Genomic DNA, 26,061 nt, shown 5'->3' with positions numbered 1-26,061 from the left:
TGTTAGAATAGATATATTATAAAACTGGAAATAACTGAAAGATTATGATGGCATCTAGATTTTTACTACTTAGCATTTAAGATGTTTTTATCATTAGATATTCTTTAAGTCTCATGTGAAGTCTTGGGTTCTTAGCCCTTCCTCATTTGGGCTTGGAGGGAGCAAGGGGGAAAACTGATTAGGGAAACTGTGAAGTAAGACTTTCAAAGTTTGGAAAGGAGAGCCTAGTGACATGGGAGTTCAGTGGGTAAGGACAGTGTGCACAGAACCCTGGAAGAAAAGGAAGTGACAGGTCTCAACAAAATAAAGGCAGCCAAAAGAGCAGTTAGAAACCAAAACAGAAGATGAATTGGGGTGTCTGGTGGCTCAGTCGGTTAAGCATCTGCCTTGGTTCAGTTCATGATCTCAGGGTCCTGGGATCAAGCCCCATATTGGACTCCCTGCTCAGTGGGGAGCCTTCTTCTCCCTATCCCTCTGGCCCTCTCTCGCTTGTGTTCTCTGGTTCCTGTAGACGCGTGCATGCGCGTGCTCTCTTTCTCTCTCTCAGATAAGTAAAATCTTAAAAAAAAAAGAACTGAGGATAGATTATGTTTGATATTTATAGTTAGAGATCCAGTGAAGTTATTTGAGAAAGGAGATTTTACAGTCTGAATACTACTGTTTAACGGAGGATAATGTGGAGAAAAAGAGAGTTGAGCAGAAGTCAAGAAAACTAAAAACTAATAGGAATAGAGAGCCTTATGTAAGGAGAGGAAAGACTATATAGTCACGGTAAGGAGTTGGCCATGTAGGAAAGATGTCTCTGGTAATTCTGAGATTACAAATTGGTGAAAAGATACACAAGAAAAGAATGTCTTTTTCATGACAAACAAGTTCTGAGTTAGGATTGTGGAAGAGCCTTGCCCCATCTCCACCCTCTTTCATTAATCCTTTAACGCTGGTTAAAAGAAATTTGAAAAGCTCATATAGTCACGGTGTCTTACACATCGAATGTGCTTCATGTGTATTTAGTGTTGAATTGGGTTTACTTCCGGCCCCCAGATTATTTATTGTAAATATCAGTGGTATTTTTGACATTTTTTTTTTTTTTTGCCATGTTTTGCCAAATGAAGAACCCTTAGTTCTTGGAAAGAAAAAACTCAGTCCACATTTAAAGATTCACTCTTAATCTTTGAAATTAAGTTCATTATTTATGATTACCTAGTGTAGACTTTTCTTTAGGGTTATAAGGAGTATTTAAAAAATTTTAATGCCCCATTTGTTTTGTTGATTTTTCTAAGCTCATCATTTTACTTTCTTTGGTTACCTTTTAGTTGGCTTTGTGTTATTTGTCATTCCAGAGAATGGTTCAGTTTTCCCATACTCTTGGATAGCTTTCACAAGTTGTTTTTTTGGAGGAAGGGCTATTAGTATGGGAACAAAAATTATATTTTCTTTTCTTTTTTTTTTTTTTTAAGATTTTATTTATTTATTCGACAGAGATAGAGACAGCCAGCGAGAGAGGGAACACAAGCAGGGGGAGTGGGAGAGGAAGAACCAGGCTCATAGCAGAGGAGCCTGATGTGGGGCTCGATCCCATAACACCGGGATCATGCCCTGAGCCGAAGGCAGACCCTTAACCGCTGTGCCACCCAGGCGCCCCCAAAAATTATATTTTCTTAAGGTGAAACTATTACACCAAGAAAATGTATTAATTTTGAATTCTAGATTTGCTGAAGTCGTTTGTAGCAGTTTGCACAGAATGTTCTTATGTGGGCATAAGAGATTGGTTGAGCAGTGCAGTTGTGGAAAGGGTTCTTTTTCTTTTATTGCAGTTGTAGTAGATTAAAACAGTGCATCAGCTCACCTGTGCGCCGTACAGAGCGTGCCTGCCCTCAGAGATGCTGCCCCAGTGGAGCCAGCGGACAGACTACTTACTGTCCTGCTTGACAGATGGCCATCGTGGAGAGAGTACAGGGCACTAGTGGTGCATATAAGGGGGTGACTGTCCCAGACTTGGAGGATCAGAGAAGGTTTTCTGTGGAAAACTGACATCAAGTTATAATGGTGGCAGTTTTGCTTACCACTGAAGCCTCTGAAAGTAGAGAAGTTAATCTGGTAAAGTAGGACTTAAATATTCACACCCTTAGTAGACCTTTACTCCGTGTACCTCTCTTTCCTTGTCAAGGTTGGTTTGTTTGGTTTTTTTCCACTTAATATCATAAAGTGGTTTTTCTTCAGGTCCATGTAGGAAGCTGATTTGCCTCATTCCCATAAAGACCTGAAACATTTCTCTTAAGAACTCCAGAAAATGTAGACCTTTAGTAATAGCCATCAGAGGAGCTTTTTCTTCCATAAGAAAACTACTTTTCCCCTTTTCTACTTTCTTCACTCTCATTTTCCCGTTTAGTGGCTGAAGTATCTGTTGGTACTTTAAAACTCTTAAAAAAAAATTGCTAGGCAGGGAAGTACCTCTCCAAGTCTCTTTGGTAGACAAAGTCCCTTATCTTTTTATAGTTTACCCAGTTCTGTGCATAATCAGATTTCTAGTTTCCCTAACAGTTTTTAAAAATTCTAAAATCTGGTAGTTGGTTATTTAATATAATGAAGTGTGTTAAATAAGTCTTTTACACTGGAAATAGTTTCAAAAATAGGCTTTTATGTTTATTGCTGGTTTGATTTTCAGAGTTGATATTATAAAGTAGGTATTTACAAAATTAATATAATGGTATGACATATTCGATAATAAGATAGTCATAGAAATAGGGTGATCTTTTAGGTAAAAACTTTATATCATAGTGAAACTTGTACGACAATTATGTTTACCATGGCCTTAATTGGGAAACAGGTCCCTGAATTTTAGATGATTTTAGTACACTGGTTCTCAAACTTTAATTTGCACGAGAATCAATCACCTCAAGAGCTTGTTAAAACACATTTGCATTTCTCACTTGCTCAAAGGTGACACCAGTGCTGCTGATTTGAAGACTTTAATTTGAGATCCCCTGTTTTAGTCCTTTTATAGTGACTAGATAGGTATATAAGCTACAGAACAGAGGATCACACATAGGTTCACACACATACACATGCACACATATATGATTAAAGAGGAATTGTAAAAGATTCAAATAGTTATTTAAGGCTTATTAGATTTTGTATTTATTAAGGTTACCAGAACCTTAGACAGCATGTGCCAAGGACAGTCCTATATTTAAGACTTTACACTTTTTGTTCCCTCAGTCTATAATAGTTCACTAGAAATTTGCATGGCTAGGTCTTTGCTTATATAAAATACCCATTTTGCTCCGCTGCTTTATTTTTGTTCATAGCATTGAATCACCATATTACGTGTTCATATTCTATTTACTGGTGTGTTTGCTCCCAGAGAGCAGGAACTTGTTTCTGCTGTCTCCCCACTGTTCCTTGCCTGACACGTAGTGTGTGATCAGTAAGTATCGATTGAATGAATTGAATGAACAAAACAATGTCTGTGTCTACCTTTGTAAGTTAGACAAGATTCTAAAATATTTTACAGAGATAAAGATTGGATGTAACTTTTGGGTAATATGAATGCTTCCCCAAGTGTTGTACGTGTGTTCCTTTGTTGATAAAGCTACATGGACTGACTCTTTAATTTTCATGTTCATTAGGAGAAAAAAAATTAACAAGTAGCACTGCTTTATCAGTTAGGGACCCTACAAGAAACAGTTCACTCCAGATGGCTCAACTGAAATTATCTTTAAGAAAGAGTCTACATAGAGATATGCTGGTGGTTAAAGGAGTAAATACTGGATAGCAAGATGCCCAGAAATTAGCAGTAGTGGGAAGCTGCTACTCTTCCTAGGACTGGAAGGATAAAGAAGAAGTGGTGTAGCTGGAGTGGAGGAAGGGCCACCTGGCTGGAGCAGTAGTTTTAGAGGTGGGGTCCTTGATCAGAGGGGAAGCACGAGAATGACTGCTCTTTCCTCCTCTCCATAATCTCTAGTATCTCCTAGTATTTTATGGGCCAGTCCTACCAGAACCCAATTTGGTGGGATGACCCGTCAAGGATGGAGTGAGGGAAGAGCAAGTGAAGACCAACACAGCATCAAATCTGTGATTTTTAGGAAGAACTAAATTTATTGAGAGAAATTAATGGATAGAAAGAAAACCATTAATAATAGTACAGGTAAAAACCGTGGCTAAAGTTTGGGGATCAGTGGGAAAATGTTTCTATAAGCTGAATTATATTCAGCACAGTCCACTCTAAGATTTGTTTTTCTGATTAATTTTAGAGTATTTTACGATATATTTTAATTACTGTCTGACTAGTGTTCCACATGTATGTGTTTTCCAGATAACTATTAAGACTTAAGTATACATAATTTTTATTTCTCTCCTACAGCGGGACCTTTTCCCTAAAATGTATTGTAATTTCCTGAAATGCATCTAATTTCCTAATCTCTTTAACTAGAATGTTCATTCTCAAACTTTAGCATACAGAGGAATCACTTGGGAAGGTCTGTTAAAACAGGTGAGCCCTGCTTTTTCTGAATTTAGTAGGGCGGGGAGAGGGCTTGAGGGGTTGCTGACATTACCAGTAAAGGGACCACACTTTGGAAACCATTACATGAGAGTCCACTGAGCTTAGTTTTTGTGGTTGCCTTAGGGTCATTTACCCTACAGAGGTATCATGAAGTTAGGGATGTTGGTTTTTATAATGGTTCCAGGTCAGTTTTATCACCTGTGTTTCTTTTTACTGTCAGGATCTTCATGCTGCCCTTTCTTGTGCTACCAGTAACTCTTCTCTCACTGTACTTTTCTTGTACTAGAGCAGCTGTGGGCTATGATCAGATACATTGGTTAAATTTTAGTTTAGAAAAGAGAAGGATCCAAGCAAAGTTCGTGAACTTTAGTGAGTGAGCTTTATTTTATCCATTTTGACTGTTCAATTTTGTTTACTGATTATTCTGCACAATACCTAATGCTGCCCCATAAGTGGCCTTTGGTAAAGTATTGTGTTAATTTTAAGTTGTTCTGTACTCCCCCCCCCCTTTTAAGGTTTATTTATCAGAGAGAGAGAGCGAGAGAGAGAGAGAGAGAGAGAGCGCGCGCGTGCGCAAGCACAAGCGGGGGCGGGGAGGGGCAGAGGGAGAAGCGGGCTCTCCTCCGAGCAGGAAGCCCAGTGAGGGTTTTGATCTCAGGACCCTGGGATCATGACCTGAGCCAAAGGCAGATGCTTAACCAACTGAGCCACCCAGGTGTCCCTAAGGATTATTTATTCATTTGAGAGAGAGTGACAAGTGGGGGGGGGCAAAGGGAGAGGGAGAAGCAGATTCCCTGCTGAGCAATCCCCCTCCCCCAATATGGGGCTCAATCCCAGGACCCTGGGATCATGACCTGAGCCACCCAGGTGCCCGGGACTTGCACCCTTAAGTGAGTAGGGACCACAGGGAATCTCTGATGCTTTCAGTAGCCTAACACCTTAGAAATTCACAAAAAACCTTATTTTACATTAAATTCTTGCTATCATGGTTTAGCTAACTTACTGCTTCATATCAAGTATGTGTCTCTTTTTCAAGTTTTGCTTAAATAATACTATATTTTGTAAGCACTTTGCAATCTTTTGAAATATATAGGGAGGGGGTAAATAAATATTTATTTAAATAAATAAATACTTAAATATTATCATATGTATGTTTTTATAAATACTATATCGTGGGTGTAGTCATATATTATCTTTTTTTCCAAAGGAACTAATACTGTGTAACATTAGCATTGAGAAGGGGAACAGTGAATGTGTGCTTTTCAGTAGGGAGTCTTTTTTATACGGCTGCTGGCTTCCTATGTTGCTGGAGAGCTTATATCGTTGTAGTTTGGTTCAAAATTTCTGTTTGGAGAATAGGGGGAAGAATAATTACATATTTCCCAGTTGTTACCTACACCTTTCAAATAGTAGAGTAAATACTGTTCAAGTGCCAGGATCAGAAGTGTGTTCCATCTTTTCTGTTGACAGGATATTTTGAGGCTTTTTTGTCTTAGGTTAGCTTTTGGAGTAGGTTTATATATTCTGCCTTGATTTTTAACTATTGTTTTTTTGTACCTGCCAATTCATGTTTATCCCTCCTGTGATTCTTTCTCTGAAATCCAACTACTGCTACTTTATGAAGGAAATCATTGCCTAAAAACTTGGTTATCTCACCCCAGTTTGTTAGTTTTTTTTTTCTCATTAAAATTACCAGTAATTTAATTATCAGTATGTTTCTGTTATATTTTGGAAATTGTGAAATGCTTTCACCTTATTTCATTTGATCTTCATTATAATTCTCTCTCAGGTCAGAGTGGGTGTTATTGTTGTTTTACGTAGAGTAAATCAAAGTTCAGGGATGTACTCAAACTTTATCCTAGGTCCTACCAGTCCCGAAGCCCATCCCTTACTTTATCCCTAGATAAGCCATAGTAGTTGTGTTTGTACCTTAGGCAAGTTATTTAAAACTTCATTGTCTCTCTTCATCCGTAAAGTGACATTATTAATATCAGCTTCATAAAATTATTGGGAGGATTCAATTTAATATGTATAAAGTACTTAGAACAGTGCCTGGCACATAGCAAAACTACAGTAAATGTTAACAGTACTGATAGTTGTTGTACCACATTTTTCCCCTTTAATAGTTGTAATAAAATTAATTCCTCAGATCTTCAGACAACATTTGATGTAACGAAATTTTCCCATTAAAAAAATCTTAGGTTATTTATTGAGCTTATTATGTTGGATTAATTGTTATATGTCTTAAAATCATTTTTATTTGTCCAATTTCTTTTTCTTTCTTAATGTACAATAAAATAATTGAGGAAGCCATTGAAGGTATCATTTACGTTGCTTTTTTTTTTTGCAGCTTTGTACCTTTATTTGACAATCAGTGATTAGTTCTCATCCACATTAACTAGATTTTTGAAAGTGGTAACAGGTACGTAGGTAACCAACAAATAGAGCTTGTTTGGTGAAACTTCATCCTCATTACATTTTCTGGACAACGGCACATGAATATGGTATGGAACAATCCTTATTCCTTTGGCCCAGACAGCTTTGTTGAGCCTGGTGTCGATGTGCACATCTGCAGTTCCTATCTCCTTTATGGCAAATTTCCGGATCTCTTTGAGTGCCTGAGGGGCACGCTTCCTCAAACCGACTCCATTGACGCGCTTGTGAATGTGGGTAGTGTTTTCTCTGGTCACTACCTTGTTGATGGCAGAACGGTCCTTCTTGCCACCCTTCTTTGCAGGAGCCATTCTGCCGGGCCCTGATTGGAAAGGAAGTGTTACTTCTTTTAAAATGCTTGACTCAAAATAGATGCCTTTTCTCTAGGATTATAATATTTTAGTGCATTATTTTATTACTCAATCTAAAAAGTAATCTGGTTTATTTGATGGTCTGTTGTTTAAGAGTTAGAATATAAGGCCAGATAGGGCAGTTATTGACTCATGGATGTATGCATATGTGAGAAAGAAAAAAAGTAGGAATTTCGTAATGTCTATAGAATTTGTAAAATACCATCATGTCAACATTAACTCAAATAACTGAACTTTAGGAAACTTTGTTGGAAGTAGTCATGTTTTGCTTGATATGGCTTTCTTTAATTAGGTACATATTTGAAAAGATAAATTTCTAAAACTGCCTTATGTATTTCTTCCTCCAACAGGGCATTCTTAGCAGGGTTACAGAATCTGTTAAGAATATTGTGCCAGGATGGCTACAAAGATACTTCAACAAGAATGAAGATGTATGCAGCTGCTCAACAGACACAAGAGAGGTACCGCAGTGGCCAGAAAATAGAGAAGACGATCATCTGGTATATGCCGATGAGGAGAGCTCTAATATTCATGATGGGAGAATCACTCCTGAGCCAACAGTCAGTAATACAGAAGGTACAGAGAATGTGAATATTTTGTCATGTGTGATAGGTTTTCATAAATCTCTTTATATTACCTGGTTACAGTACATCTAATGGGGTAGTACGTGAACCATGTAGAAGGAGGGTGAGTTATTTATCAGCTTTTTGTTTAGTAAGAGAGGATGTATCAGCTAAGAATGCAAGCTCTGGGGTTAGACTTGGGTTTGAACTTAAAGACCATCAGCGGTCATGTGGCTTTTTGGACAAGAGCATCTTATCTTCTCAGTATCCTCATAAATTGTTTTGAGATGAGTAGGTGTGAAGCCCTTCTAATAGTCCTGGCACTAAGGGAGCACCGTGTAAGTGTTAACTGTTACAATGAAACTGTGATAATGCCTCCCCCAAAACTAGAATTTAGGTGTAGTATAACCACAGTTGGTTCCTGTCATTTCATTAGTTTTAGAATTAAGTGATCCTGCAGTTTAGTGGCTTGAGCATTTTTTGGATCCTCCTAGAGCATTTCGATGGGGTTTACAAGTATTCAGTAGCTTAAGTATAACCCGTGAATATAGCATATTTGGAAATATTACTCTGTCATTTCACTGTATATAGTTTTTACAGATTTTTTGAGATCTATTTCACATACCCATTTAAAGTGTACAGTTCAATGTAAAAGAATGAAATCGGACCACTTTCTAACACCATACACAAAAATAAACTCAAAATGGATTAAAGATCTAAATGTGAGATATACAACCATAAAAATCCTAGAAGAGAGCATAGGCAGTGATTTCTCTCACATTGGCCATAGCAGCATTTTTCTAGGCATGTCTCCTAAGGCAGGGGAAACAAAAGCAAAAATAAACTGTTGGGACTACATCAGAATAAAAGGCCTTTGCACAGCGAGTAAAATCATTAACAAAATTAAAAGGTAACCTACTTGAATGGGAGAAGATATTTGCAAATGGTATATCTAATAAGCGGTTAATGTCCAAAATATATAAAGAACTTCTACAACTCAACACCAAAAAGCTCCAAACATTCCAGTTAAAAAATGGACATAGGGGGGCGCCTGGGTGGCGCAGCGGTTAAGCGTCTGCCTTCGGCTCAGGGCGTGATCCCAGTGCTCTGGGGTCGAGCCCCACGTCAGGCTCCTCTGCTGTGAGCCTGCTTCTTCCTCTCCCACTCCCCCCGCTTGTGTTCCCTATCTCGCTAGCTGTCTCTATCTCTGTCAAATAAATAAATAAAATCTTTAAAAAAAAAAAAAATGGACATAGGACCTGGGTAGACATTTTTCCAAAGAAGACATAAAGATAGCCAACAGACATACGAAAAGATGCTCAACATCACTCATCATCAGAGAAATGCAGATCAAAACCACTATGAGATATCGCCTTAAACCTGTCAGAATGGCTAAAATAAAAAAGACGAATAACATGTGTTGGCAAGAATTTGGAGAAAAAGGAACCCTCGTACACTGTTGGTGGGAATGTAAATTGGTACAGCCACCGTGGAAAACATTGTGGAGGTGGAGTTTCCTCAGAAAATTAAAAACAGCATTACCATATCCAATAATTCCACTACTGGTATTTAAAGGAAAAGAAAACAGTAATCTAAAAAGATAAATGCACTGCTATGTTTATTACAGCATTGTTTATAACAGCCAAGATATGGAAGCAATCGCAGTGTCCATCGATAGACGAATGGGTGAGCAAGATGTGGAATACACACACACACACACACACACACACACACACTGGAATAGTACTTGACCATAAAAAAAAATGAGATCATGTCATTTGCAACAACATGGATGGACCTAGAGGGTATTAAGCTAAGCTAAATAAATCAGAGAAATGAGAAAGACAAAAGCATATGATTTCAGTCATGTGGAATCTAAAAAAAAAAATGAACAAACAGGAAGCAGAATCAGAATTACAAATACAGAGAACAAACAAACTGATGGTTGTCAGAGGGGAGGGGGTAAGGAGGTGGGCAAATAAGTAAAGGTGGGTGGGAGATACAGGCTTCTAGTTATGGAGTAAATAAGTCACGGGGATGGAAGGCACAGCATAGGGACTATAGTCGATGATACTGTAATAGTGTTGTACGATGACAGATGGGAGCTACACTTGTGAGCATCGCATATGTATAAACTTCTTGCATCACTATGCTGTACACCTGAAACTAATGTAATATTGTGTGAGAACTTATACTCCAAAATTTAAAAAGAGAAAGTTTTCACTTTAGTGGTTTTAAATATATTCACAGAGTTTTTCAACCATCCCCACAGTCAGTTTTAGGACGTTTTCATCATCATCCCTATCACCCCCCCAAATCCTAGACCCATCAGTAGTCACTCCCCATCCCAGGCAACCACTGATTTGTCTTTGTCTCTCTGTGGATTTGCCTCAACTGGACATGTCATATAAATGGAGTCAAAGAATATGTGATCCTGTGTGACTGCCTTATGTCACTTAGCGTAATGTTTTCAAGGTTCATCTGTGTCGTGGCATGCATCAGAACTTCATTTCTTTTTATTGCCAGGCAATATTCCACGGTATGGATAAAACTACATTTTATTTATCCATTCATTAGTTAATGGAGCTTTGAGTTTTTCCACTCCTTGAACATTATGAATACTGCCGCCGTGAATATTCATGTGCAAGGTTTTGTGTGGCTGTGTTTTTTCTTGTGTGTATACCTAGGAGTAGAATTGCTAGGTCACATGGCAATTTTAACATTTTGAGGAATAATTGTTTTCCAAAGTGGCTGTACCATCTTGCCTTTCCACCCACGGTGTATGAAGATTACAATTTCTTTACACCCTCACCAATACTTATTTTCCATTTTTAAATGTTTTTTTTAAAGGTTTTTTTTTTTTTTTTTGTAATCTCTGCAGCCAGTATGGGGCTTGAACTCATGACCCTGAGACCAAGAGCTGCATGTTCCTCTGACTGACCCAGCCAGGCATCCCTTTAATTTTTTTATTATAGCTCTTCTAGTGGGTTGAAGTGGTATCTTATGGTTTTGATTTGCATTTCCATGATGACTGATAATAGTGAGCATCTTACCATATGCCCATTGGTTGTTTGTATATCTTTGGAGAAATGGCTATTCACATCTCCTTTTTGCATTTTTAATTGGGTTATTTGTCTTTCTATTGTTGAATTGGAAGAGGTCTTTATATATTCTAGATATAAGTTCCTTACCGTTGTAGGGTTTGCAGATATTTTCCCCCTTCTGTGGATTGTCTTTTTTACTCTTGATTGTGTCCTTTGAAGCACAGAAGTTTTTAATTTTGATGAAGTCCAGTTTATCTCTCCATATTCTTTTTTCTGTGTGTGTGTGTGTGTGTGTATGTATATATATATGCATATATATATACATTTCATTACATGTTTTAGCTTATGTATAATTATAAAAGTTTTCTAACGAGGTGTTGAATTCTTGTCTTGCCTGAATAATTGATGTGGGTGTATGGCCTGTTAATTTTGGTGGACATAGTAACGTCTTTTCCTGCCTGATTTGCTTATCGTGAAACCTAGTGAGAGTGAGATGGGCCTGGAAGAATGATTCTCCGTGTATACAAATGGCCTACCTAAGTTTTCTTAGTAATACTCAATTTGGCTTAGTCTTTAAATGTTTGCTTATTTTTTATTAGAATAACTTAGGAAGTTTTAATATCTATACTTGGGACAGATTTCTTTCAAATACATTACCAACAACCGCCTTGAGGCTTTATCTAGTAGGTCTGTGCTGCCTCCATGTCATTTTTTTCCCTGGGCGTTGAAGAGGACCCTGGCTTCTCTTTTCATTAGAGACTTCCGGTATTCCCCAGCCTATATCCACAGTGACTGACACTCGTTTCCATCTTAATGAACATGCTTTTGAGGATTAACTAACTTGAAGAATTAATTTAGGTCAGGTGCGAGATAAAGGGAGTGTTTCTCATTTTATATCTTTATCTATTTATATCTGTATCTATAAAGTTCTTTTTTGTGTGTGTTTGTATTTTCATTAAAATAATGGAATTAATTTAGTGGTTTGCCAAGGTCAGTTCTAACTTGGATTTTATTCATTATGTTACTAAGTTTATATGATAGCTTTTCTGTTACATGTATAGTATACATAGGTTTGTGAGTTAGCTTCTATAATTACTATGGAAGATTTCAGACTGCACAAGTAAGGAGGATAGTGCAGTGAAACCCCCATGTACCCATTACCTGGCTTCAAAGACAAGGTATTATGGCTGATGTTTTCTCTGTTCCCACACTTACTCACCTACTTTCCCACCCTAACTCCTCTAATTATGTAGAAGCAAATTGTGAGGCGCTTCTTGATACTAATTTCAGGAACTTGATAGCATTTCCCGCCTCGTTCTTATCTTAGATCTGAATCCAGCTCCTATGTTTTTTTTTTTTTTTTTTAAAGATTTTATGTGTTTATTTGAGAGAGAGCACAAGCGGTGGGAAGGGGCAGAGGGAGAGGGAAAAGCAGGTCCCCTGCTGAGCAGGGAGCCTGATGAGGGGCTGTGGATCATGACCTGAGCCAAAGGCAGATGCTTAACCAACTGAGCCACCCACCTGCCCCAGTCCTTTGTTAGCTCCAGAAAATTCTTTTCTCACAGTATTGCATTATTCAGTAGTTGTAATCACATAATGTGTGATTTAAAGTACCACTGATAACTCCCCCAGTGTGATGAATATAGATCTTACTAGGTAAAGAACTGTTTGTTGACTCTGAAACATTACATTTAAATTTGACCGTGCATTCTCAAAAAACAGCTTAGACCTCTCTGCTCTTAAGTGGTGTCAAATTATTGAAAGCTTAAAATAATTGAAAGTTTAAAGCAGTCCTGAATGTTGTTTACTCAAAATTAATTTTACCAGTGTAACTTTTATATTAATAGTAACTGGAGCTGGAGGGTATTGTGCATTCTTCAAATAGTACAGGGCAGTAAGAGCAGTTACAGGATCTGTGGCCTGTTGAAAATCTGTTCTCTGCAGCTTTCTGCCTGTGTACTTCATTGTGTTGACTGTCTTAATGATGGTGAGCCTTTGGGTGTCTGGATTTCTTTTGCTAGGTTAGTGGAATCTGAAATAATGTACATGTTTCATTGAGTCAGTCTTTCAGGCCTCTGAAAGATCGCACAATGGCATATCTAGTACACTAGTCAACAGTAGATGAAAGTTGTAGACTGCTTTGTCTAATTGATACCATGTGATTCCAGGTATACTCTGAGAAACTGAGCATTTGTGGCTGATACACATCTGTAGATGACTTGGCCTTGTTTAGTCTTATTATCCCAAACTGTGTTATTTATTGGGCTTGGTTTTGGGGGTGAAGAAGCTCTGTAAGTATTAAAAAGTAGCATTGCTGTTAGCATCATACCTTCAAGTAGAAGTAGGTCATAGTAAATTCCTTTTTCCTTTATAGTTTCTGTGTAAACTAGATTTAGTAGATGTCTGCCAATAGCTAGAAAATTGTCCCCTTGCTTTTATCCTGTAGGATAGACTGATGTGGGGATGAGAGAATGAAATAAGTAAAAAACAGTTTTATGATATAATATACTACAAAATTAGAATACTAAATAACCTAAGAAACATTTCAGCCTTTATGTATGTGTGTCCTGACTGCATAAAAATTGAAATAATATAATGTTTAAATGCCTATAGGTTTAACTGTCAATACCAGTAGATTTTCAAACTTTGGCCTGTCTCTGTCTTAACTTGAGTGAGCTTGATAAGAAATTACTACATATAGGGGCGCCTGGGTGGCTGAGTTGTTAAGCGTCTGCCTTGGGCTCAGGGCATGATCCCAGAGTCCTGGGATCGAGCCCCTCATTGGGCTCCCCGCTCCGCTGTGAGCCTGCTTCTTCCTCTCCCACCCCCCCCTGCTTGTGTTCCTCTCTCTCTGGCTGTCTCTCTCTCTGTCAAATAAATACATAAAATCTTAAAAAAAAAATTACTGCATATAAAACAATTTAAATGTTCTATTAGATTTTTAAAATATGGTTTTTCATGAATAGTTTTTTTTTTTTTTAAGATTTTATGTATTTATTTGACAGAGAAAGAGAGAGAGTGTGTGAAAGAGCACAAGCAGGGGAACCAGCAGAGGGAGAGGGAGAGGGAGAAGCAGGCTCTCCTATGAGCAGGGAGCCTGATGCAGGGTTCGAACCAGAGCTGAAGGCAGTTGCTTAACCAACTGAGCCACCAAGGTGCCCTGAATAGCGATTTTAAAAAAAAAAAAAGAATTCTTTAGGGGCGCCTGGGTGGCACAGCGGTTGAGCGTCTGCCTTCGGCTCAGGGCGTGATCCCGGCGTTATGGGATCGAGCCCCACATCGGGCTCCTCCACTGTGAGCCTGCTTCTTCCTCTCCCACTCCCCCTGCTTGCTGGCTGTCTCTCTCTCGCTGGCTGTCTCTCTCTGTCAAATAAATAAATACAATCTTTAAAAAAAAAAAAAAATTCTTTATGGCTGTTCTTGGTACACCTTACTTTAAAAATAATTACTATTTTTAAAAATTATTTGTTAATTGTAGAATATAACAATATTTACCATTTTAGCCATTTTTAAGTGTACATACAGTTCAGTGGCATTAACTACATTCATATTGTTGTGTCACCATCACCACCATCCACTTCAGCTTTCTTCATCCTGTAAAACTGAAACTCTGTACCCATTAAATATTAACTCCTCATTCCCTCTTCCTTCCAGGCCCTGGCAAACACCATTCTACTCTCTGTGACTTTGACTACTCTAAGTACCTGATCTGAGTAGAATCCTACAGTTTTTTGTCCTTTTGTTGACTGGCTTATTTCACTTATCCTAATGTCTTCAAGGTTCATCCACGTTATGCCATGTATCAGAATATATTTCCTTTTTAAGGCTGACTAATATTCTGTTTATACCACATTTATTCATTTGTCAGTGGATACTTAGGTTGCTTCAGCCTTTACTGTGAATCATACTGTTCAGAACATGATTGTATTAATCTCTTTGAGACCCCGCTTTTAGGTTTTTTAGGTATATACCCAGAAGTGGAATTGCTGGGTCATATGGTAATGATGTTTTTAATTTTTTCTGAAGAACGGCGCTACTGTTTTCCATAGCGGCTGCGTCATTTTACGCTTCCTACCACTAGTGCAAAAGGGTTCTATTTTCTCCGCGTTCTTGCCAACGTTTATTTTCTGTATTTCTGATAGTAGCTGTCTTAATGGATGTGAGTGGATCTCATTGTGGTTTGATTTGCATTTCTCTGATGATTGGTAATGCTGGGCATCTTTTCTTATGCTTCTTGGCCATTTGTATATCATCTTTGGAGAAACATCTGTTCAGGTTCTTTGAAGTTTTTTTAAGATTTTATTTACTTATTTGGGGAGGGAGGGAGGAAAGGGAAAAGGAGAGAGAATGTCAAGCAGACTCAGCACAGTGCCTGATGCTGGGCTCACTCTCATGACCCTGAGATCATGACCTGAGCCGAAACCAAGAGTCAGATGCCCAACCAGCTGGGCCACCCATGCGCCCCTCTTGCCCAAGTTTTAATCAGGTTATTTGATTTTTTGTTGTTGTTGCAGGAGTTCATGCTTATATATTCTGGATAACCTCTTATCATATGTATGATTTGCAGATATCTTCTACTATTCTGTAAGTTGCCTTTTTACTCTGTTGATTATGTGTTTTAGTGCAGTTGTTTTTTTTTTTTAAGATTTTATTCATTTGACAGAGAGCACAAGTAGGCAGAGCGCAGGCAGAGATAGAGGGAGAAGCAGGCTCCCTGCTGAGCAGAGAGCCTGATGCAGGGGTTGATCCCAGGACACTGGAATCATGACCTGAGCCGAAGGCAGACACTTAACCAACTGAACCACTCTGGTGCCCCTAGTGCACTATTTTTAATATAGTCCCATATATCTCTTTTTCTTTTGTTGCCTGTTATATCTAGGAAATCATTGTCAAGATCAATGTCATGAAGCTTTTCCCTTCTGATTTCTTCTAGTTTTATAGTTCTGGATCTTGCTTTTAGTTCTTCAGTCCATTTTTAGTTAATTTTTGTATATGATGTAAGAGAAAGGTCCATTTCCATTCCTTTGCATGGCTATCTAGTTTTCCCAAAACCATTTGTTGAAGAGACTGTCCTTTCTCCATTAGAGTAGTCTTGGCACCTTTGTGGAAGATCATTTGACCATATATGTAAGGGGTTATTTCTGGGCTGTCTATTCTGTTCTGTTGGTCTATATGTCTGTCTATATGCCAGTACCACACTATTTTGATTACTGTTTTGTGATAAGTTTTGAAATCAGAAAGTGCGTGAGACTGCCAACTTTACTGTTCCTTTTCAAGATTATTTTGGCTTTTAAGGGTCTCTTAAGGTTCCATAAGAATTTTAGGGTGTATTTTTCCATTTTTGAGAAAAATGTCATTGGGTTTTTGAAAGGCATTATATTGAATCTGCAGATTGCTTTGGGTAGTATTGACATGTTAGCAGTATTAGTTCCTTCGATGTAAGAACGTGGATGTCTCCATTTATGTCTTAAATTTCTTTCAGCAATGTTTCATAGTTTTCATTGTTCAAGTCTTTCACCTCTGGTTAATTTCTTTTTTTAAGATTTTCTTTATTTGACAGAACTAGAGAGCACAAGCAGGGGGAGCAGCAGAGGGAGAGGGAGAAGCAGGCTCCCTGCTGACTAAGGAGCCCAATGTGGGGCTCGATCCCAGGACCCTGGGATCATGACTTGAGCTGAAGGCAGACAGTTAACTGACTGAGCCACCCAGGCGCCCCCCCTTGGTTAATTTTTAAGTGTTTTATTCTCTCCGATGCTGTTGTTAATGGAATTGTTTTCTTTTCTTTTCTTTTCTTTTCTTTTCTTTTCTTTTCTTTTCTTTTTTTTAATGTTTTATTTATTTATTTGAGAGAGCGAGAGAGACCGAGAGTGGGGTGAGGGGCAGAGGGAGACGCACATTCCTTACTGATCAGGGAGTCTGATGCGGGGCTTGATCCCAGGACTCCAGGATCATGACCTCAGCCGAAGGCAAAGCTTAACCAACTGAGCCACCCAGGCACCCCTGGAATTGTTTTCTTATTTTACTTTTCAGAATGTGCATTGTTAGTGTATAGAAACACAACTCATTTTTATGTATTGGTTTTGTACATCTGCTACTTTGCTGAATTTGTTTATTCCAGCAGTGTTTGTGTGTGTGTGTATGTGTGTGTAATATTTAGAAGTTTCTACGTATAATCTATATCTTTGTGAATTAGGGATATTTTACTACTTCCTTTCTAATTTGGATATCTTTCTTCTGCTTGCCTTTACTACTCTGGCTAGAACTTCCAGTACAGAGTTAAACTGAGTTAAATAGAAGTGGGTAGAGCAGATCCTGATTTTAGAGGAAAATCTCTTTCACCACTGGGTTTGATGTTAGCTATGAGTTTTCATATATGGCTTTTATTAAGTTGATATTTCCTTCTAGTCCTAGTTAAGTGTTTTTATCTGCATCTTATTTTTTGCATAATAGTACTTTGAAACTAACACGGAATTGTTTTGTATTGCTTATGCTGTTAAGTATTTTTGAAGACATACTTTTGGGAAGAAAATTACAGAGTAGCAGATACAGTCCAGCAGCACCTTAAAGAAAAGTAGAATCTTTTTTTTTTTTTTTAAGATTTTATTTATTTATTTGACAGAGGCAGAGACAGCCAGCCAGCGAGAGAGGGAACACAAGCAGGGGGAGTGGGAGAGGAAGAAGCAGGCTCCCAGCGGAGGAGCCTGATGTGGGACTTGATCCTAGGACTCTGGGATCACGCCCTGGGCCGAAGGCAGATGCTTAACGACTGAGCCACCCAGGCGCCCGAGAAGTAGAATCTTCTTACTCACTGGGAAGAGTAAGGAATCATTCATCATGAGGGAATTACTAATATAATTTAGCATATTTATAGGTGAGAAGATCTTTTAATTTTTTTCTTTCTGGTAGATACTTAATAGGCATTTGCTAAAACTTAAAGCCCATTCTTCTTTATTTCATTTAGAAATTGGAGACTACCACTTCTATAACATGTTTGTCATCCAAAGGCCAGAATCACATGTAATGGTGAAACATTAAGAAACATTCCTGTTAAAATCAGATGTAAGATGGAAGCCCATCATCACTATTTCTAGATATTAAAGATGTAACTATAGAGGATGTGTGTATATGTGTAAGTATTGGGAAGAAGGAGGCAAAATGATCCTTGCTTGCCAGTAATACCCAGAGAAACCTAAGCAACTTGATTAAAAAAACAAAGCAAAACTTGTTGGAATAAGAGAATTGTAGAAATTAATCACAAAGTTAATAATAGGAAAAATACCCAATAACTCTTACCTAAGCAGTAACCAGTAAAAAGTATGAAGGAAGAAAGGATCCCACTTATAATAACAAACAACAAAACTGTATAATAATAAACTTAAGAAGTATATGGTACTCTAGAAGAAGAAATTCTTATAAATTCTGCTGAGGGACATTAAGGAGACCTGAACAAAAGGAAAAGTCAGTAGTAAAACAATGCTGGGCATGATAGTACTACCTTTTTAAAATCTTTTAACTGGGGGCATCTGGGTGGCTCAGTCGGTTAAGTGTCTGCCTTCAGCTCAGGTCATGATCCCAGGATCCTGGGATCGAGCCCCACATTGGATTCCCTGCTCAGCAGGGAGTCTGCTTTTCCCTCTGCCCCTTTTCCCCCTTCCCTTCTCCGTCCTTCCCTCCCTTCCTCTCTCAAATAGTTAAAAAAAATAAAATCTTTTAACTTTAGTGTAATCCAGATCAAATAATTTTAATGAATCTTTTAGGAACTTTGAACATACTTAAAATACTCATTGTTATTTTTTAAAGATTATTTATTTAGAGAGCACAAGTGGGAGGGGCAGAGGGAGAGGGAGAGAGAATTTCAAGCGGACTCCCTGCTGAGCACAGAGCCCAACATGGGGCTGGATCTCACAACCCTGAGATCACAACCTGAGCTGAAACTAAGAGTCAGGTGCTCAGCTGACTGTGCCACCCAGGTGCCCTTAAAATACTTGTTTTAAAGCCTTTGTGAAGGTTAAATTGGCTATCTTATGTCCAGTTCCTATTGACTGCTTTTTCCCCCACTATTGATGGCATTTTTCTTATATATATCAAATAGTTTCTGCCTAAATATTGTCATTTTGAATAATATATGTAAAGATTCTGGATACTGTTATCTTCCCCTGAGGAGTATTGATTATTGTGTGAGTATTGATTATTAAGTGATCATTTTGAACTTTGTAAACTCAGTTTTATGTTTTGTTAATGTGTATCTGTGGAAGGTCCAAGGTGTTTAACGTGGTAGAACTTAGCCTCCAAACTGTTTCCCCTTTGGCTTTTTAGGATGAGTCTACTGTAGGTCTTGTTCTAGGACATCATCCCTAGTTTCATGGGGAAGTGTTTCCAACATCTCAGCTGATTGCCATGAATTTAAGGAGGTGCTTTCATGGGATAAGTTCTGGTAACACTGTAGCTTCTATGTCCTTAGCACTGCTTGTCCCCTAGTACTGTGTCTGTTTTCTCAACTCTATAGCAGCTGGTATTTGGTAAGCCTTAGATGGTCTTACTCTGTGCATGGATAGTCTGGACACTCCCATTTGGACTTCTGAAGGCCCCACCCTAACCAGTTTTCTACTGTCCACTGCCCTTAATTTGATTTCTGCCTGCCATGTTCTGCTTGGCCTCCAGTTTTCTCTTCCAGGTCCAAAAATGTACCCAGGTAGAGAGCAGGATAGTGATAGGGCTCACTTTTTGAGTTTTCTATTTACTTTGAGTTTTCCTGTTTTTGAGTGCTATTTTATATTGTCTGAAAGCTGTCTCATATTTTGTCCAGTATAATAATTATTTACATTATAGAAGGGCTAGTCTGGAGGCCCAGTTATTCCAGCCTGTCAGTCTTTTGTAAACTTGATAAATCATTTTAAAGTTATTGAAAATATACCTGAAGATGAATAGAGAGATTCTGAAAAAGAATAAGGGGAATGTGGGGGTATGTTGGAGTAACTTTTACAGTTACTAAATGTGTTCTAAAGTTAGAGTAGGTGAAACATTATCATGCTGGTACAGATATATCACCGGGCGAAGGAGTGAAAAGCCTTTTGGAATTTAGTATTGTGGTAGTTCTGGTTTCTCAATCAGTGATTAAGAGATAGCTTGTTTAAGAAGGCTATTTTAGAATTTGAACAGGCTAACCATTTGGAAAACAAAAGCTGAATCATTCTTTCACTACTACATCATAACTGATTCCAGATGGACTCAAGATTCAACATTATATTGAAATAAAAGTAACAGTACAGTACCAAAAAAATGAGTAAAATTTTTAATTTCTTACAGTTTTGGAACGGTAGAAGTCTTTGTAAACAAGGTACAAGTTATTTTCTGTGCTACGAAAGACCTCATTAAAATGAATAGGTTCAACCAATGGTGAAAAATTAGTTGTAGTATTTCAGATCATATCACAGTATCTTACCAAAAATTAGATTTCACTGATCTTCATAGTAAGAGGGACTATATCAGTAAGCAATTAATAGAAGAAATATAAATGACCAATGAATATAGGGAAGGATGCTCAGTATCCCTCTCATTTAAGTAAATGCAAGTAAAATAATGATGCCATTTGACATAGGAGATTGACAGAAATCAGAAAAGGTTAATATCCAGTGTTAGGATAGTGGACGTGTACATTGTCATTTGCTGTTTGTGGGAGTATAACTTGACAAGATCACAGTATGTCTCATAAGCAAAAATGAGCACACACTCTGATCCAGTCTGACAGAGCAGTTCCACATATAATTGTTTATCACACTGAATCTCATACCTTGGATACTTAAGCAGCTTTAGGGGCTCAACTTAGGCTTACAGAATCAGATATTCTTGTGGGTAGCTTAAAAGTATTTGTTTAATAATTTCTCTTCATGTTTCTGTTATATTCTTAGAGAACCATGGATTAATCCAAAAGAATACTCTGAAAAGTATGCAGATATCAGAGCATACATGTTTGAGCATTGGGAAAATAATCACATAATATAGTCAATGACGATAAAATACAATGTGGTCTTTAAAGGGAATGCTTTGTATATAGAGACAATTAATTATATTGGTAAATGGAAAAACCAGTCCTAGACCTGGTTGCATGATGTGATGATATAATTACGGAAAACATTTATGTATGCATATAAAATATCTGGGAGGATATACAAATTTAATAGTGGTTATTTCTGGAGGAACCAGACATCCTTTTTGTTTTATGACTTTCTTATATAGCTTTGATTTTATTTTTTACGAGCAAGTTTTATAATATCAATTCAAGGAAAATAAAGGACCATGCACTTTCAGAAGTCGTATGAGAACCCTGAAACATGGTTTGATACTAGGTTAAGTAAATTCATTGCAGTTAGATGAAACCTTGTTTGGCTAAAGAATAACTAAATTGGGCTTATTGTGGGAGGCTTCAGTGACTTGAATCGAAGCTATATTTATTATATAGTATGTTTTTTAAACACCATTTTGTTGTGATATTGCTTTTTCTAAGCTGTATATTCATAATGTTTGTTTGTTTTTTTAAAGAACCCTCAACAACTAGTACTTCTTCAAATTACCCAGATGTATTAACAAGGCCTTCTCTTCATCGGAGCCATATGAACTTCTCCATGTTGGAATCTCCTGCATTACACTGTCAGCCCTCTACATCCTCGGCATTCCCAATTGGCAGTTCTGGATTTTCCCTTGTAAAGGAAATTAAAGATTCTACCTCTCAGCATGATGATGATAACATCTCAACTACCAGTGGTTTTTCTTCAAGAGCTTCTGATAAAGGTATTCTTGGCATTTGGTAGTGAAGTTAAATTTCATGGGATGAGTTTTTTCTGACTTGTAATTTCCCTTTTCTTGTAATTAGTGCTCTTACTATGCATTGCATACTTTTGTTTCAGATATAGCTGTTACAAAGAACACTTCAGTGCCACCTCTGTGGTCCCCAGAGGCTGAACGTACTCCTTCTCTCTCACAGCACACTGCCACCAGCTCAAAAAAACCAGCATTCAACTTGTCTGCCTTTGGAACACTTTCCCCTGTGAGTACTACTAGGATTTGATATAATCACATTCGATTTTGAGTGTTTATTGGTCATAATTTATTGTTGTGTTTCTGTGCAGTCACTTGGGAATTCTTCAATCCTTAAAACAAGTCAACTTGGAGATTCTCCTTTTTATCCTGGAAAAACAATGTATGGTGGGGCAGCAGCTGCTGTAAGACAGCCTAAACTACGAAACACACCGTATCAGGTTGGTTTGAATAGAAGGACTGAGAATTTTCTATAGTAGTAGTAGTAGTAATAATAATAATAATAATAATTGACAAGGAACTAATGGACCTCAAGTGGAGTTGTGGTTTGGTTATTTTTTGGTAAAGTGATGGAACTATGCATTAAAACATTCTTTTCATTTAGGGACTACTTGAACATTATTTTAGACCTAAATGAATATTTATTCATTATGTTTGTGAGTGTGTTTTATGCGTCTGTGCTTTAGGAATTAATGTAGGAGTTAATATTCCTTTTAAAAAAATTGAGGTGTAAATTATGTATAGTAAAACTTATTAGAGTAATTGAATTTTAACAATACATACAATTGTGTACCCACTCTGCAAAATATTGAATAAACATTTCCAGCATCCCAAATGTTACCTTATGCCCCTCTGTAGTTGACTCCTCTTTCTGCTTTCCACCCTGGGGCAACCACTGATCTGTTTTCTTTCCCTGTAGTTTCGATGTTTCCAGAACATCATTTAATTTTAATCAATAATAGTTTCTAGCCTTTTGAATATGGCTCGTTCTACTTATAAGGCATGATGTATCTGAGATTTAATATATATTTTTGCCTATGTCAGTAGTTACTTTTATTGCTGAGGTGTAACTTATCCATTCAGTAGTGACAGGACAGTTGGGTTGTTGCTGATTTGGGGCAGTTATGATTAAAGTGGTTGTGAACATTTTGTGTGAACGTTAATTTTCATTTCTCTTGGGTAAATACCTAGAAGTTGGCTGCTGGGTCTTAATGGTTAAGTATACATTAAACTTTATAATAAATTGCCAAACTGTTTTCCAGAATGGCTGGTACCACTTTGCATCCTCAGCAGTGAATGTTCTGGGCAGCACTTGTCATCAGTTCTTTGTTTTTTGTTTTTTTTTAAATTTTAACCATTCTGATAGGCATGTAGTGGTAACTCCACATTACTATGGTTTTTATGTATGAAACCGAGTGTCATTTTGTGTGCTTATTTGCCATAAATGTATCATCTTTGGTGAAACATCTGTTCAAATCTTTTGCCCATTTTTTGTTTTAAAGATTTGTTAGTTTATCTTTAGAGAGAGTGCACACGCACGTGAAAGGGGCGAGGGGCAGAGGGAGAGACTTTCAAGCAGACTCCCAGCTGAGCCGGGAGCCCAGTGTGGGGCTCGATCTTATGACCCTGAGCCAACATCAAGAGTCAGACCCTCAACCAGCTGAGTTACCCAGGCTCCCCTTGCCCAATTTTAATAGGGTTGTTTTCTTATTAATGAGTTTTGAGAGTATGTTATTCCTTAATTAAGTCTTTTATTAGATATATGTTATGCAAACCTCTTCTCCCATGCCCTGGCTTAAGTCTTTTGAAGAGAAGTTTTTTACTTTTGATGGCATTCAGTATATATATATACATATATATATATATATGTATATATATATATATATAATTTTTTTTTTTTCTTATGTGGCTCATGCTTTTGGTGTAGTATGTAAGACATGTTCGCCTAAGCTAGCATCACAGATTTTCTTCTGTGTTTTCTAGAGGCGTTATAGTTTTAGGTTTTAATGTTAGGCTTCTGATCTGTTTTGTTAATTTTTGTCTATGGTATGTGTCATGTCATGAGGTAGAGATCAAGATTCTTTTTTTTTTTTTTTAACATAAAGGATGTCCAATTTTTCAGTCCGGTGCCATTTGCTGAAAAAGTTATACATTCTACATTGCTTTGCCTTTGCATCTTTGTTTGAAAATCACTTGACCATATATGTGGCTCTGTTTCTTGATTTTGTTATTTTCTTTGTATCCTCTGGCCAACTTTAAACTCTCTTGATTACTGTAGCTTTACAGTAATCTTGAAATCACTAATGTGAGTCCTCCAACTTTGTTCTTTTACAAGCTTATTTTGGCTTTCCTAGATCTTTCACTTTTTCATAACTTTAGAATCACATTACCAGTTTCTACAATCTCCTGGCATTGAGTCTAAAGATGAATTTAGGGAGAATATACATCTTAATAAACTTGAATCTCCCAATCATTGAACACAGCATGGCTTCCATTTGTTTGTTTTTTTTGAAATTTCTTTTATCAGTGTTTTGTAGTATTCATCACACAGAACTTGCACATATTTTGTTGGATTTATACCTAAGTATTTCATGTTATTTGATATTAAGTTAAGATAGAGTAGCCCAAATAGTCTGTTCAATAAATTGAATATGTAGTTAAAATACCTTCCAGCAAAGAAAACTTCAGGCTCAGATAACTTCCTTGGTGAATTCTACTAGACATTTAAGAAAGAAAGAATACCAGTTCTACACAAACTTCTCCATATAATAGGAAGGTACCTTCCCATCATATTTATGAGGCAAACATTACCCTGATACTGAAACCAGACAAAGGCATTATACAAAAGCCACAGACCAGTATTTCTAATGAATTACAGACCCAAACCTTCTCTACAAATGTTTGCAAATTGAATCTACCATATATAAAAAGGATATTATTTAATGAACAAGTAGGGTTTATCCCAGGAATGCAAGGTTGGCTCAACATTTGAAAGTTAATGTGATCTACCACGTAAACAAACTAAAGAATAAAAACCATACGAACATCTCCATAGATGCATAAAACACATTTGACAAAATTCAGTGTCCATTCATGATAATTTTCTGTAGCCCAGGGAATAAATGGGGATCTCCTCAACCTGATAAATGGTATCTATTGAAAATCTTTAGCTGGCATCATACTAATAATGGTGAAAGACTGAATACTCTTCTCAGGTCCAGAAGAGAACAAGGATGTCTGCTAGCGCTGCTACTGTTTAATGCTGTACTGCAGGTCCTAGCCAATGCAAGAAGAAAGAAATGCAAGGCTTGGACAATGTACTTATCTACGTAGAAAAGCCTAAGGGAAAAAAAAGTAATCAGAATTTACAAGTGAGTTTAGCATGATCACAGGATACAAGGTCAATATAGAAAATCAGTTGTATTTACATATGTATTAGCAAAGAACAAGTGGAAATTGATAACTTTTTAAAAAAATAAATTCAAGGTAAATTCCACCATTCTGTGTTTTACCTTAAGAGTTTTTTGAAGCTCATAAAAATTGTTTTGTTTATATTATTGTGCTTACTTTTACAGATTTTGACATTTTAAAGTTGGAGTAGTAATTATATTCAGAGTATGTAGGCTTTTGGTGAGGGGAGTCTGTGTGAAGATGACAGTCCGTAACAAACATAGCAATGGCATAGAAACAAGTATATTTTAAGATTTTATCTTGTCTTTAGTTTCTTGCTTTCCTGATTAGAGGATGATTTCATGTATATAGTCAACAGTAATTAGGAGTTTTATTTCTGAAAGTGTTCATGAAGGGCAATATTTTGTTATTTCAGAAAGTGTTAACTGGATATTGGAGTTACACAGGGAGCTTTTTCCAGAGCTTAAACTGGATCATGTTATTCCCTTAAAATTTTTTTAAAAGTTAAAATAATAGTTAAGTGTGTTAGTAGGATGTAAGATGATGCAAGCCTATGAGTCATAGAATAGTCCAAGTCAGTGTATATTCTTGCTATTTCTTCTTTTTTTTTTTTTACATTGAATCTTTTTTTTTTTAAAGATTTTATTTATTTATTTGACAGAGATAGAGACAGCCAGTGAGAGAGGAAACACAAGCAGGCGGAGTGGGAGAGGAAGAAGCAGGCTCATAGCGGAGGAGCCTGATGGGGGGCTCGATCCCGTAACGCCGGGATCACGCCCTGAGCCAAAGGCAGACGCTTAACCGCTGTGCCACCCAGGCGCCCCTCTTACATTGAATCTTATACTTTTTAATGCTAAGTCGTGACATACCCTTAAAATCCTTCTCAGCACAGGCTTCCAAATGTTTATCATTGGCATTTG

The 26,061-nt window shown here is 37.3% G+C and overlaps 2 protein-coding genes across 4 annotated transcripts in view; one reads left to right on the top strand and one right to left on the bottom strand.

The window, feature by feature from the left end:
* The window catches only part of NUP153 (nucleoporin 153), a 73,833-nt gene that overhangs the window by 6,000 nt on the left and 41,772 nt on the right, over positions 1-26,061 (top strand). For all 3 annotated transcript variants that reach the window (XM_026511543.4, XM_026511544.4, XM_048225700.2), the window contains exons 2-5: positions 7,659-7,884; positions 21,455-21,703; positions 21,820-21,959; positions 22,042-22,170. In XM_026511543.4, coding sequence (XP_026367328.1) covers positions 7,659-7,884; positions 21,455-21,703; positions 21,820-21,959; positions 22,042-22,170 — 744 coding nt within the window. The remainder of the gene's footprint in view (positions 1-7,658; positions 7,885-21,454; positions 21,704-21,819; positions 21,960-22,041; positions 22,171-26,061) is intronic.
* Positions 6,883-7,269, bottom strand: LOC123001737 (60S ribosomal protein L31-like). The gene has a single exon (XM_044388765.1). It carries the CDS (start codon positions 7,246-7,248, stop codon positions 6,883-6,885), a length of 366 nt encoding a protein of 121 aa, XP_044244700.1. The 5' UTR covers positions 7,249-7,269.

The sequence above is a fragment of the Ursus arctos genome, unplaced genomic scaffold (assembly GCF_023065955.2).
Source record: "Ursus arctos isolate Adak ecotype North America unplaced genomic scaffold, UrsArc2.0 scaffold_31, whole genome shotgun sequence".
NCBI lineage: Eukaryota > Metazoa > Chordata > Mammalia > Carnivora > Ursidae > Ursus > Ursus arctos.
Note: the sequence above shows the minus strand (reverse complement) of the source record. Positions and strands in the feature narration are given on the sequence as shown.